Below are 13,972 nucleotides of genomic sequence, written 5' to 3'. Positions count from 1 at the left end.
TTAGCCAGTCATATTGTTTTATACATATATTCATATTTAATAACAACAGCACGTCTGTCGGTTGTACAGCTTGTGATTGCGACTTGGCGGGCGGGCGGCTAAGCGAGCTAACGGCCACGTTGCCCGCGCTTAAGAGGAGCGAGATTAGAAAACAAACAAACAAAGAAAACGAGGCTGCTACAAAAAGAGGGGCGAGATTTTGGGGCTACACACCAGCACCCGTACGCCCGCCGGGGGAGTCGTCCGGCGCAGTCCAGTCGGGGACGGCGGACATTTTGTGTTAGCGTGTCAGTCGAAGTAAGGAGAAAAGTGCTTTAAGATCCCAGAGGAAAGGACAGAGATGCATAAAATTTGCTGCAAAGAAGGAGAAACGTGTTAGGGGGCGCTGTTGTGTCGGTGAGGGTTTATTGCTGCGGGTAGTAGTTCTGCTGCTGCGAGGGTTGCTGGGAGGGCCGCTGGGCGTACCCGGGGTAGCCCTGAGCGGCCGGGGGGGCGCCCGGGTAGCCCGCCTGGCCCGGGACGGCCTGGTAGGGCACGTAGGGCACGTTGTACTGGCCGTAGGCGTACGGGTTGTAGCCCATCGGCATCTGGAAGTACCTGCGAGGACACCGCGGCGTTAGGGTTACGGGGTACGCGCCAAAACCGGGTAGACGTCACTCACTGCGGGTACCCCTGGTAGGCGGGGTAAGGGGGTCCCTGCGCCGCGGAGGGCGGTGCCACCGGCGGAGGGTTGTCAGCGGGAGTGCCGGCGGCCGGTGCGGTCTGCGGAGTCAAGACGGGCGGCGGCGGCCTGGCGGGGGGCTGGGTCTGCTGGAGGGTCTGCGGCGGGGCCTGGTTCTGCAAGGACAGAGACCAGTCAAGTATTTCGGTGTCTGTTTTTTAGGGTGCGTCTGGGGGAGGAAGGGGGGCGCTCCGGCGTTTCGACGACGACGGCCATTGGCAGAGCAATTCAGCTGTTTTTTTTTCTCGGGTGTGTCCAGGGCGAAGTGTGCGCGCGGCTTAAAACATTTGGGAAAGGCTGTCGTGAACAACAAGTGACGACCGACAGCAGCGGCAGTGCATTCTGGGTAATTGTTTTGTAGGGTGCGACATGGGAAAAGCGGGATACGCCAAGTCAGTTGGACATGGCTTCAAATGTTGATAAAAATGCTGTTGGAGAAGAGCGGTGGCAGGAGAAATGCATTTTGGGTAGTTTTTTCTGTGTGTCTCCTGGGGGAAAGCGGGCGCCGCATCTCAGTTGGGATGTTGCTTCAAATGCATACTTCCCCTCACCCACAACTCATTTTGGAGCATTTCCTCTCTCATCCAAAACAGCTTTTAGGGGTTTTGTTTTGGGGGGGGGGGGGGTTTAAATATAAACATTTGGTTTAGAAATGCTTTTTTCCTTATGAAATGTTTTTGGAAGGTGCGCCCAGGGGCGCCGCAGATGACGGAGCGAGCGACTAAACGCTACCAAACGCGACGAGGCGGGAACTTACGAATATGGTCCTGGGCGCGGGGGTCGGGCCGCCGGCGGGGCCCGGGGTTTGGCTCTGGTAAGCGGGCACGTTGAAGTTGGGGGCGCTGGGCTCACGGGCGATACTCTGCTGCAGCTCCCTTAAAAAGCAATCCAATCAAATCAGACCCATCGAAATCCAGACTAGAACCTTCTCGACGCCCCCGATGGACTCACTTGAGTAGCTCATCCCGCTCCGTCTTGCGCGCAAAGACGATGTCGCAGCATTTGTTCTGGAACTTGAGCAGGATCTCGGTCAGGTCGTTGTAGAACTGCGAGCGAGGGGGCGACAAACAGATCAACGCGCCTGCGCTCGACCCGAGCGGGCGGGACGGCGCACGGACGGCGGAGAACCTTGGTGCCTTCGCGCAGGTTGTTGCTGATCTCCATGTAGCTGTCGTGGGCCGAGGCCAACTTCTTGAGGACCTCCTCTCGCTGGTTGGCCTCCGTGTCGGACTGCTTCAGGCCGCTGAACTCCTGATGCGACGTCTGCAAGCGGCGGTGCGACAAAGTCACCTTTCACGCCTCATCGACTACACGACAAACCGTCTGAGGGGAGCCGACGTTTGCGCTTCAAAAACTCGCATCACCGCGACGCTACTAGAGGACGTACCATGAGGGACGCGTACCTTTCCCATTGGAACAGATTCTCGGCGCGCACACGGGAAGGAGCGGCGCAATGTCCATTGAATTATCGTGATGCATAAATGGTTTAATACTTTACATCCTACTCAAATACGTCATTGCCGTAGGTTTCTAAAAAGTTACATAATTATTTGAATAACTATAGCACCATTTTTGTGATTCTAAATTGTTGTGTTGTATTTGTGTTACTAAACACAACCCGTTAACTTGCATTCATATGCTTACGACTGTTAGGAATTTCCCCTACGCAGTTGGACTTTCTGGCTTTATGGCCGCGCGTGCTACAGTCAGGAACGTTCCCTCGGATGCAGCTTCATCTTGTCGAACTCGCATTTGATCGCCTCGGACTCGACAATAAACGCGGCTGTGGTTTTGGCGGCTACCTGAATCTGTCCCAGCAGCTCCTCCTGCTGGCGGAGGCTGGCCTGCACCCTCCGGTTGAACTCGCCGTACTGCTGGTCCAGCTGCCCCAGCGAGAGATGCTCCTCGTCGATGGCGCCGTCCTTGGCCAGCGCCGCCAGGAAGGCGGCGGACATGTCGAAGGTCACGGCCTTGATGTCGGACTCCAGCGCCTCGCGCTCCCGCTTGGCCTCGTCCAGCCGGGCCAGCTGCGAGCGCATCACGCCCACCACCTCGCTGCCCTGCAGCGTCTTGGCGGGGTTGGCGGAGGGCAGCGCGGCGCTCAGCTCGCTCTCGGGCTTGCACAGCAGCGCGATCATGTCGCAGTGGGCGTCGTAGCGGTCCTTCACCACCTGGTCCGCCTGCACCGCCTTGTCCAGGAGGTTGCGGAAGTTGCCGCCCTCTAGGACGCAAAACGGAAAAGCGTTCTGGTTTCCATATTTAAGCTAATAGTTCCTATTCAGGGTATCCGAAAATAAATGAAGCCATCGGGAGGCTAATTGGGAAACTCCAAGTCACACGAGTGCCAAACTGTGACAAAAGAATGAAATGACCCTGATTCACCATCTTAGGAAATGCAAATTGGACTTTTAATATAAAAAAAATAGTGTGAATTGGACGACTGAATGAACATTTCTGCAATATTGTTCTATATTTATTTCGCGGCAGCCTCGTCCGGTAAACGTTCATGACAAAATGCGCCAAATGGATGCCGGCCGCCCGTTGTTTGGACGTACATCATTTTTTAAAATGCTCAGCGTTGTCGTGACCTGAATGAAGAGCACAGCGCGTGCGGCGGCGGCGGCCGTACCCGAGCGAAGCGGCTTGTAGAGGTCGCCGGAGGGCGTCCTGTTCCAGCGTTGGTTGAACTTGGCTCTCAGTTCGTTGTCCGTCGCCTCCTCGTCGTCCAGCATTTTCAGGGCCTTTGGAATCGCACAAAATACGGAAACATTTGAAATGTGTTGACTGAGAAACCAGTTTTTTGTTTACCCTCAGTGTGTTCAAAAGAATCACGACTCACAGAACACAAATTCCGCCCGGCAACTTGGCTGATGGGCACGTACTTTCCTTTTCTTTTGATTACACTTGAGCTCTTTTTTTTTTTTTTTTTTAAATTTTATTTTATTTTTTTTTAATTCCCCCCCCCGCATCAGTGGCGTCGACTCTAAGGGAGAAATGTTCCACTTTGGACTTTTTCCCAGTTTGCCAACAAAGTTGGAAGCGCGTTTCAAGTGGATCCCGCCGTCTGTTTGCGTGCAGAGCGGCTTGGCGGCAGAGACGGCGGACGCGCAGTCCTTGGCTCGAAGATGAGTGGATTCGATTTCTCACGAAGATCCTGTTCTGGGATTTCAGCCATGAGGGATTATTAAGGCTTTCTAATATTTGCGTGTGTAGCTGCGGCGATGTGTCCGAGCCAGCCCGGAAACGCCACTTTGTCCGCACGTCGAACGAGCCGTCGGCGTGCGTTTGAAGCACGGGCGTAAACTTCACGCCGCGACGCGACCCTTTCTGATCACGCCGGCACACGTCATGCCCATTCTCGGCCGCGACGCTTCCGTCGAGCGCGTCACGACCACCCTCTCTTCGTTCGTGCCGAGCTTTCGTTACAGCGACTCCACGCTGCGTTCCGACGCTTCCGTGTTTCATTTGTTAATGGCGACGTTCGCTTACGCCATTTCTGCGCTTTCTCGCCACGCTTCGCAGCCGTGCTTCTTTATGGCGCTTCGTGACCGTGCTTGGACGCTTTCTTACTTTCTTACATTCCAAAACAATGCTCCCCAGCTTCTTGATGACAATTGCGTGCTTGGCGATGACACTTTGGGACAATGCTTCCACATTTCGGGCTCATGTTACGTTACGACACCACGCGCTTCTTGACAATTCCATGCTTAGTTTGGACTTTTCACGACCCCGCTCGGTGATGACGTTCGTTACTCCCGCACTTGAACGAGGCTTCGTTGTGCCGCTTTTACGAGCGCCGCTCGGTTACGACCGCGCGAAGCTCGATGACCGCGCTTGTTTTAACGGCGCTTTGCGCATTTCCCCTTCGCCGTGCGTCTCTCACCTCGTCCAGGATCTCCCTGTTGCGGGTGAGCAGCTCGGGCAAGTCCCGGATGAGCCGCTCGATGCTCTGCAGCCCCCCCTGCCGCACGACGGACCGAGCCTTCTCCACGATGGACTGCGGGACGGAGTCTCCGGAGAGATCCTCCAGAGCGGCCGGCAGGTTGAGGGACGCCAGCACCCTTGCGGAACAACGACGGTCAAAGTCAGAGTCGGCGGCGGCGACCGCGGCCCAGACGGCGCCGTTACCCGTTGCAGAGGTTGGTGGCCTCCCGCATGGTTCCCACCAGTCTGTTGACCGTCTCTGATTTGCGCTGGCCGTACACGCTCATGGATTGCTGCACCGCCATGGGAACCATCTTCTCAAACACGTCTAAAAAGACAACAATGAGCTTTGGGATTGGAAAAGCACGCACAAGAAAAAGGCTTTGCCTTGCCAATCGATACGACAGCGAGAGCCCGCAAAATGGCCGCCTTAGAGCGGTAACACAACACCTGGCGTGTAGCCACCATTTTATTGGAGAGGCTTGACTAACTTGCGGTAGCCTTTCGAGCGTATTTTTGCTAACTGGGTCCTTCGGCAAAAAGGTTCGCTTCAGCCTCTTCCGCAAAATCTTTTGCTATCGTCTTGCGCGCGTCGTACCTGAGAACTTCTGGCTGAGCGGCGGCGCGACGGCGGCGGCCTTAACCAAGGCCGCCTTGCCGATGGGCTCCAGGTCCTTGACCTCGGGCACGCGGTCGTGGTAGATGAAGTCGTTGTCCTTCTTGGCGGCGGCGAGCGCTCGGTTGATCTTGTCCGTCAGGTCCTTGACGCTCACGTACTCGTCGTAGCGCGACGTCACCGTCTTCACCAGCTCGGCCGCGTGCTGAACGGGGGAGGCGTGTCAAACGTCTTTGGCGGGCCGTCGGTTTTTGGCGCCCCCTACCTGCAGACGTGCGATCTCCTCGCCGAAGCGCTTCTTCTGCTTGGCGAGGACGCTCTGGTGGAGCTCGGCGTTGGCCTGCATGATGCAGTGTTTGGCCGCCAGCACCGGCAGCACTTCCTGAAAGTAAAAATACTGACCAGGGAGAAGGCAACCACAGAGCGGGACGCACACACACAAACACACACAGTACCAAGGCAGTCGACGACGACGACGTCAACAACAAAAGCAGCCAAGGGGTGCAAAATACAAATAAATACACCAAGAAAAGAGGGAGAAAGACATGCAACCACCACCACGAAGGATGCAGAAAGAAAAGGAAGACAACGAGAGAGAGAAAACAGAACAGGCCGTGAGTGTTCAAGCCTTCAGCAGGAGGCGCCAACACTTCACCCAAGAGTTCGCCAAGCACTCTTGTTAACATTGACATGAGGTCTTCATTGAACAGCGTGTTCATTATTGTGCTCGCACGGCGTCACACCCGGAGCCGTTCCAAACATCGTGACCCTCCGATGTCGCGTAAATAAGATCCCCGCGATAAGAAACGCGGCGTTACAGTGTACCCGACGTTGCGGCCGGTGGGGGTCGAACGCGTAACGTCACAGCTCCAGAAACAACGAGCGACTTCGCCCGACCAATCAGAGGAGGGGGAAGGCAGAAGGGGGAAAAAGAGAAAGACCAGCAACCCGAGCGTCGGCCTTTACGAGGGCTAGGGGGCGCTCCTCCGTCGCCGCCATCTTGCTTTGATCGGGACAAAATCGGCAATTAACGCTAGAGTGAAGCCGCAGATGATTGATGATCCGCGTGGAAGTCGGTGACGGAACAAAGCCCCCGCGTAGCATACGGGCTGCGACATATGCACGCTGTGCCAATACTTTTGTATTTCCTTTTAAATGTGTTGCTTTTTTCATGCGGGAGAGAAATCGGGGGGACATTTTTACTGAAAAACCTCGGACTACTACGTTGTTGTTACCATTACAGATTGAATCGTATCGAATATAAAATAATATGAATGTAAATATTTAAAACTATATTTGTCTATTTCTTTTTCCAAGCATTATAGTTTTAGACAGCACAAGTAATAAAACATTTTTGAATACATTGAAACGTTAGACTCAATTATTTAAATGTACAGTTTTACTATATATATATATATATATATATATATATATATATATATATATATATATACACACACATTATTTTTTTAATCGTGCATTATAATTTATACAGGTAAAACAATTACATCATTGTGGAATACTACATTATAGATCAAATCATGTTAGATTAAATTAAATATATATCATTTATATATCCTGAAATGTTTTAATCTGAAATTGTTTTTTAATCATTATCATTTCATACAGTAAAAAAGTAATTATACTGAACTGTAGAATACTATAATCACATTATATACATTTACTGAAATGTACTTTATTTTATAACAACAATAAAATATTTGTTCAAATAATTGTCATTTTACACACCATAAAACATTTGGCCACTTTCCAACAAAAGCAACATGGCGCTTAAATGTAAAAAATAATAATTAAATAAAATAAATAAAAATGTTTTATCTGGAAAAGAAATGGTGTTTATGACAAAGAAAGGTATAGAAAATTTGGAGATTGTTGAAAAATGACATTAATATAATAGTTGAAGAATGTTAAAACAAAAGATTAACATGCCTCTTTTGTAATTTGAATAAGGAGACGAACGGGTCTTATTTTATTCCCTTTTTTTGAATGAGAGAACGTGGCCTTCCATTTAAATAGCGCCTCCGTAACCCTAACGCGGAGAAGCGCTCAGCGAAGACGGAAGGCTGGAGATGAATGCGGCCCTTTGATCTTTGATTAATGGGATGTATGGGGCCCTTTAATTAAAAAAAAAAAAAAAAAAAGAGAGAGATAAATATGGCCTGTCAGTGAAAACAAAACTAAACATGTCCCTTTCTAATTGCGTCTGTTTGTCGATTAGCATGCCAAATGTCTCGCCAAGATGCGGTGCGATTAGCGGTGGGCTGGCGCACGTTTGACATACCTTGGGCAGGTTGTCTTTGTACTGACACTGCTTGAAGGCGTCGCCGTAGAACTCCGCCGCCTGATTGGACAGCTTGGCGATGACGGCGTCCTTCATCCTGTCTGCAGACGGCAACGAGAGGACTGTGAAAGGCCGCCCGCGCACCCAAACGCTCCCCAATTCGACGCCTCCCCCGTCTGCGCTCGAGTCAATAAACCCCCCCGGGCGCCGTCTTGCGGAAATACGCTAACGCCCGACTCCGGAAACAGAACTGGGCCGCAAGCCGGATCCAAAATGTTTATTGTGATGACGTATGTCCCCGGCGGCTAATTCAAAATGCCGCACGTGCCCCAAAAATAAGCTAGTGAGCAAAATGCTAAGCCGGTGCTTTGGACGTGAGCAGTCGGAAGAAATTGACCGACCTGTGGTGGCTTTGAGGAAGAACACCTCCTGCGCCTGGGCCAGCATGATGACGCTCAGGGTGCCCGCCGTTTCGGGGGCGATGTCCATGGTGGGCTCGCGGTTGAGGGCCGACAGCACCGTGTCTTTGATGTGGCCGAAGGCGCCGCTGGCCAGCTGCGTGGCCGAAAGGTGTCGACGTCAACAACGTCATCGTTCCACATTCGCAAGATTTCACCGGGAGAAATCTTGTTTTTCTTGACTTCAAACAATATAATCAACAACCGTTTGGTGACTGGCTCGTTAGGCAGCCGGAAAAAGTTCGAAACAAACTTCTTGGGAACTTTCCACGGGGGGCCGAGGGAGAATCTGTGAAATTTGGGTGTTTTCTTTGACGTCCGATTCGGAAAATTCAGGTGATTTCGCTTCACTTCATACAATAGAGACCAGGTTATGATGATGATTTGTTTTACTTTCTGTTTGCCGATCGGTTATTTTGTCAGCACGACAACCTTCTAAAGGAGCTTCCTGGGAACTATCTAGAAGGTCGCGTGGATGTTCACTCAAATCTGGTCAAATCGGTGGGTCGGGGAATTCCCCTTTTTACTGTTACAGTCCGCTCGTATCGGGGCCCAAACGGCGCAAAGCGTCCGAGCGAGCGGCTCCTGCTGAGTCACCTGATAGTATTTGGCGGCGTTTTTGAGGCCCTCGTCGTTTTCCAGGTTCTGCTCGGAGGCGATCTGGCTGGCCAGCGCCGCCGCGTTGAACAGCACGCACGTCTTCTCGTAGCCCAGGCTGGCCAACGCTGCCAAACACGGAACGCATTTTGGATCATACGGGACGGAAAAATTCAACTTCAAAGATAAATCAGTGGAAAACGCTGCAGGTCAAGATGCGTTAATGTAAGATGTGTTGGCGGTCGCCCCGGATACCGACTGCTTTTATGATGCCCCGACACAAGAAAACTGCAGATTTTTGAGTGGCCTTTTATTGTGGGCAGCCTAAGGCGCACCTGTAATCATGCCGCCTAATCAGCATCTTGAGATTTGTTCTGGCAAAATGACCAAACACAGTCTATATACTCTTTTATTGTTTGTTGTTCTTTTGAGCTTAATGGTTCCTTCCCTTCTGTCATCCTGTCTCAGCGGTTGTACCAACCTCCCTTTTCTCACAAGGACAAGCTAAGACAACTGGTTCTTGTTCCCTCATCTCCCGCCCATTTGTCGGTTAACTGTGCATCTTCTTTAGAGCTGCGAAGCAATTGTAACCTTGCTTGACTCTCTCTCTCTCTCTCTTTGCAAAGATATTACTAAAACAACAAAAGACAAGTTTGTTTCCTGATTTAATTTCCCAAACTTATGCCACACCTGTGAGGTGCCTGGACAATCTCGGCAAAGGAGAAGTGGACACTTGCACAGATTCAGACCTTCCTGTGAGATGTCAGATTAGCAAAATAAAACGAGCACTGACGTATTGTAACTGGAGATAAACCGATATTTTTTTCAGGGAAGATACCGATTTTAGTAGTCAAGGAGGCCAATAGCCGATATTCATTTGCATTAAAAGGGAAAATATTGGCTATTGCAAACTCCAACACCTGGTTTAAATGCCTTTAAGCGTATGTTTATTAAACAGCTTTCTTGATTTGCAACATTCTAAAGTTGTTGTTGTTTTTTTTTTTGTAAATCTTGGACGATAGACATCTTTGTTTGAAAATTCTCACAAAAAATGCAGGGCGCTCCAAGGCTCAGCAGCATGTCTTAGAAAGCGCAATGAAAACTTCGCTCCCCAAAGTTTTTGGGGATATTTTTTTTCCCCAAAATTTCAACACAGCTAAAATGTTAATCTTTCACTTATCTTTGTTTTGAATTAAAGCAAAAACAAACTGCAGGGAGCTCCCAGTGTCAGCAGCATCCCTTATAAAGTTAACTGAAAATGTAAACAAATAAATAAATACTCCCCTGAAGTTTACACACTTTTGAATTCTTCCATAATTGGCGATCGGATTTATAAAAAAAAAAAAAAAAAAAGCCTTACAAGGGTCAGTAATATATATATATATATATATATATATATATATATTTTTTTAACCCAATGTTTGAATATTGTTTGTTAATGTATAAATTGTTAGGGTTTCACGCAGTCTCAATTTCAGTGCCACAGCACACCAACACAACGTTTAGCTCAGGCCTAACACAGTAAACCACCTTGTCCAACCTGTTTGAGATCTATTTATAGCGCGTCAAAGATGAACGGTCATCTTTGACGCGTGGTCAAGCGCTTACCCAGCTTGACGGAGCCGCCGAACAGCGAGCCTTTATCGAAGGCATCTTTCCACGTGAAGGTTAAGCACAGCTGCGGAGGGAAAGTCGAACAAACACTCACAGACGACTCGTTGTCGGGATGGAAAAACAACAACGGCGTGTCATCCATTACCTGGTTTTCACTGAAGGGAAACTTGGGCTCCACAGCGCACAATTGGTCGTAATATCTGCACACAGGGAATGCATGACACTGCTCAAGATGGAAGCGTACCGTGAAGATTTGACAAAAACACGCTCACGTAAAGCGCTAGTTTGCTGCATATTAAGTGACAGCGTTTTGTCCATTTTACTATCAACGATGGTTGACTTTAAAAAAAAAAAAACATTTTTTACTTGTGACAATTAAAATTATCAGCTAAACAAGGTGTTAGCTGGCTTGCTTTTATTTATTTTTTTTTTTACACTTTTTTTGCCAATTAAAAACATTTGCAACCAACGTTAAGAGTTACCTTGTAATCAATGGGAAGGTAAGTTGGTTAATTGGATTGACTATCAACAGCTAAAATCTGCTAAAATATTAGCTGCTAACATTTAGACTTTCGTCATAAAAAAAATGGTAGCTGCCAATGTTAAGCACTGGCAGCTACTTTTCAAAGGTAATTGGTTTACTATCAATAGCAGCTAATGTTAAGTGCTAGCTGGCTAGCTTCTTTTTACACTTGTGTGACAGCTGAAAATGCTAGGTGCTCATGTTAAGCGCTCGCTGGCTAACTTTTTTTTTTTTTTTATATACACTTGTTGGACTTGTGAGACAATTGAAAATGTTAGCTGCTAACATTAGGCGCTAGCTAGCTACTTACCAAAGTAAGTAGTGAAGGGAAGTGAAGGGACAAGTGCTTCATCGGTTTTACTATCAACAGCAGTGAAATTTCTTTTACATTTGTGACAATCGAAAACATTTGCTGCTAAAATTAAGCGCTGTCAACTCTTTTATTCGTACGCCTTCCCTTAACAGTTAATAAATCAACCAGCCTTTGTACCGGTTAAACATGAGGCTGCGGAATTAGTCCCACGTGTTACTACCACATAAGTGGATCTGATTTGAGGAAGATCTGTGACGGCGCGGCACGGGCTGAACCTCAGCCAAGGCAAGACATTTGTGATATGAGCAGAATACACAAAAACTGCTTTGGCACAAAGGCGAGCAAAGCCGGAAGGTGAGCGAGGCTCGGTTGAGTAAAGACGAGCCGAGAGCGGCACAATGGTTACCATGGTGATGTAAACAAATGTTCTGCCCTCTTGCTCTTAATAACCCTCCACCTTCCCTTGTCGAACGTTGCCACGGCGACATGAAGGCGCAAAGGTCCACGCTGCAGCCATTTGCTACCTTTCCTTTCACACAGAAGTCCTGCAGCAGAGATGCGTTTTACACACACACAATAACATTTGCCGGATCTTCTATGATGGTTCTGATACTACATCCAAAACTCCACTTACTCCAACACCGGAAAAAACAAACTCTTTTACTGGCAGTGCAAAAATAAACTACAATAAAAATGCTATCGTGCCGAGATCAAGGCTAGTAAAAAGTCCATCTTGGCGCCGGCGGCCGAAAAGCCGCAAACATAACCGACGAGTCACGTCAACGGAATCCCGCGTGTCGCTTGGTAACAAGTCTAACAACAACGTTCTGCATTTTTTAGTCGCGTGACATGCACGACAGGTATGGGAAAAGTAGAATCATACGGGCACATTGACAACGTGACACGCATTCATTGTGGCTAATACCTCCAAACAGTTAGCGATGCAAACTTATCGGCTTCCTTGCTTAAACATTAGCCGTTCAGTTACAGGTTTTATGATCTCGTCAGTTTCATTCACTTTGCATTATTTCCTATTGGGGGGCATTTTGTAAATGAAAGGCACTTGGTAGTCAACCCCGCATAAGATGACTACTTCCTTACCTATAAGAAAAATTGTTCTTTCAATGTGACTTGGAGTGATGTTAGCTTAGGTAGTTGTGTATATAGCTGTTTTTTATTACTGGGGTGGGGCATTTTTGTAGAAATTTGTAAAACAATTTAGTTAAAATTGATTTGAGTGCCAGTGTAGAGTAAAAACTGATATTTTTGGAGAAAGTCACAATGAGACATACTTTTTTAAACAAATATATTAAAATGTACTTTAAAAATATTGCATTTCTGTTGCATTTTTTGTCGAGAAAAAAAAGTTGATATTCTTTTTGGAAAATAATGATACTCGTACGCTATATTTCACAAAAAAAAAAAATCTAGATAAAAATCAAGAAAAACATTTGAGCAAAAAACCCTACATTTTGTTGAAAAAAAAGTGGATATATTTTTGAAGACCAAAAAGTCCTGATATTACAAAAATTGAACGTGTATTTCTTGTGGGAAAAACTTCTTTTTTTAATATCATGTGAATTCGCGTAATACACTGACTAATATGTTATGGTCACGTGACGGGAGTTCGCAGTTAAACCGAGCTCAAGCGTGTCAAACTCCCCGTGAGCGTATCAGATTTAGTCCAACTCACACAAATTATTCTAATACGCTATCGTTTGGCCAAAGTGACGTTTTAACGGAAGTTGGAGTAACTTGTTAAACGCCGTCAGCTCAGTTAGCTCGAGCTTCTTTAGCTTAGCAGGCTAAGCTAACGCAGTGAACGTATCAGGGTGCGGCAAAAGTAAAATGGCGACCGTTCCACAACAGCTGCCGAGGTTAATTCCAGTCTCGATTTTGTAAACCTTTTTTTTTTTTACCTGAGTAGGATCTCCAGGGAGCTCTCGTGCTTGTCCAGCGGCCTCCCCAGCGCGTTCCGCCGGAGCTTGTTGAGCTCCTCCACGGCTCGGATGTACTCCGCCTGCTCGTCGCCCGCCGGGTATGTGGACGTCACGTATTTCGACAGCGGCTTGACCAAGTCCACGTCCGAAGACTTTTTCAGCGGCACGGAAATAAACGTTGCCATCTCGTGTGTGTCAGGTTATTTCGGGGGAAGGGACGGGACGGGACAGGAGAGAGAAGTCCTTCCACCGAACGCGAAACAACCAGCGGGTGGATTCCCTTCCTGGTTCCGGCCTGTCACGTGACGTCATAAAGACGGCCGCTCGCAATGCGCAGACTCAGTAGACTGGCCTCTCATGTTTTTTGCTTTTAAACAAATGTGTTGACTTCACAACTGAAACGAGCACTGCTTTGAATGTACAGGTACATAAGCTCTTACATCACCTGGTATGTCACACGCCCAATTTAAAAAACTATCCATGCAGATATTGTTTACCTTATTTTATATTTTTCATTCATTTCAAATATATTTCCCCCCTGCAATCTCTTGTTCTTTTCTTTCTATTTTCTGATTTTCCTTTTTTGTGGGCTATGAAAAGATACCACTTCCGTATGTCCTGTACATGCCATCGTCAATAGAAATCGCTGGGGGAAGCACATTTTATAGAGAAAAAAGTTGTATACTTTATCAAGAAATAGTTCATGAGGCTTTTTTTCTAGATATTGCCAGGACAAAGTAAGATTCTTGACCAAAAAGTTGTAATCTTACAAGAAGTATTTTTATATAGATATATATTAAAAAAAAAAAAAAACTTTACCATAAGAATCAAATCGTATTAGGGTTATTGTAAATGTAATATTTTTAAAGTCATGTTACCAGAATAAGTTTTAATCTTGAGAAATTGCTTTTGAGGAAAAAGGTTTTATTCATTTATTATTTAATTGTTTTAATTATTTTTTTAA

The 13,972-nt window shown here is 47.5% G+C and overlaps 1 protein-coding gene across 2 annotated transcripts; it reads right to left on the bottom strand.

Moving 5' to 3' along the window:
- pdcd6ip (programmed cell death 6 interacting protein) lies at positions 1 to 13,305 on the bottom strand. 2 transcript variants are annotated; one of them, XM_061665178.1, is made up of 17 exons: positions 12,988 to 13,305; positions 10,378 to 10,432; positions 10,227 to 10,296; positions 8,619 to 8,746; positions 7,965 to 8,118; positions 7,564 to 7,664; positions 5,527 to 5,658; positions 5,244 to 5,466; positions 4,850 to 4,973; positions 4,605 to 4,782; positions 3,351 to 3,462; positions 2,524 to 2,942; positions 1,850 to 1,984; positions 1,673 to 1,767; positions 1,479 to 1,596; positions 662 to 837; positions 1 to 597 (listed from the first exon to the last, which is right to left on the bottom strand). In XM_061665178.1, the coding sequence occupies exons 1-17, from the start codon at positions 13,191 to 13,193 to the stop codon at positions 405 to 407; spliced, it is 2,619 nt and encodes an 872-aa protein (XP_061521162.1). In that variant the 5' UTR covers positions 13,194 to 13,305; the 3' UTR covers positions 1 to 404. The 2 variants fall into 2 exon arrangements, with proteins under 2 accessions (XP_061521162.1, XP_061521163.1); XM_061665179.1 differs by having other exon boundaries at positions 5,527 to 5,643.
- Between the last annotated feature and the right edge of the window lie 667 nt (positions 13,306 to 13,972).

This window comes from Phycodurus eques, chromosome 20 (assembly GCF_024500275.1).
Source record: "Phycodurus eques isolate BA_2022a chromosome 20, UOR_Pequ_1.1, whole genome shotgun sequence".
Lineage (NCBI taxonomy): Eukaryota > Metazoa > Chordata > Actinopteri > Syngnathiformes > Syngnathidae > Phycodurus > Phycodurus eques.
Note: the sequence above shows the minus strand (reverse complement) of the source record. Positions and strands in the feature narration are given on the sequence as shown.

What these genes read in the sequence shown, in the direction of transcription:
- pdcd6ip (XM_061665178.1), bottom strand. Translation starts at nt 13,193, where the DNA reads ATGGCAACGTTTATTTCCGTGCCGCTGAAAAAGTCTTCGGACGTGGAC. An exon ending in TCCCTGGAGATCCTACTCAG is followed by an intron (nt 10,433 to 12,987) that starts GTAAAAAAAAAA and finishes CCCTGTGTGCAG; the next exon opens with ATATTACGACCAATTGTGCG. An exon ending in GAGCGGGATGAGCTACTCAA is followed by an intron (nt 1,597 to 1,672) that starts GTGAGTCCATCG and finishes TTGCTTTTTAAG; the next exon opens with GGAGCTGCAGCAGAGTATCG.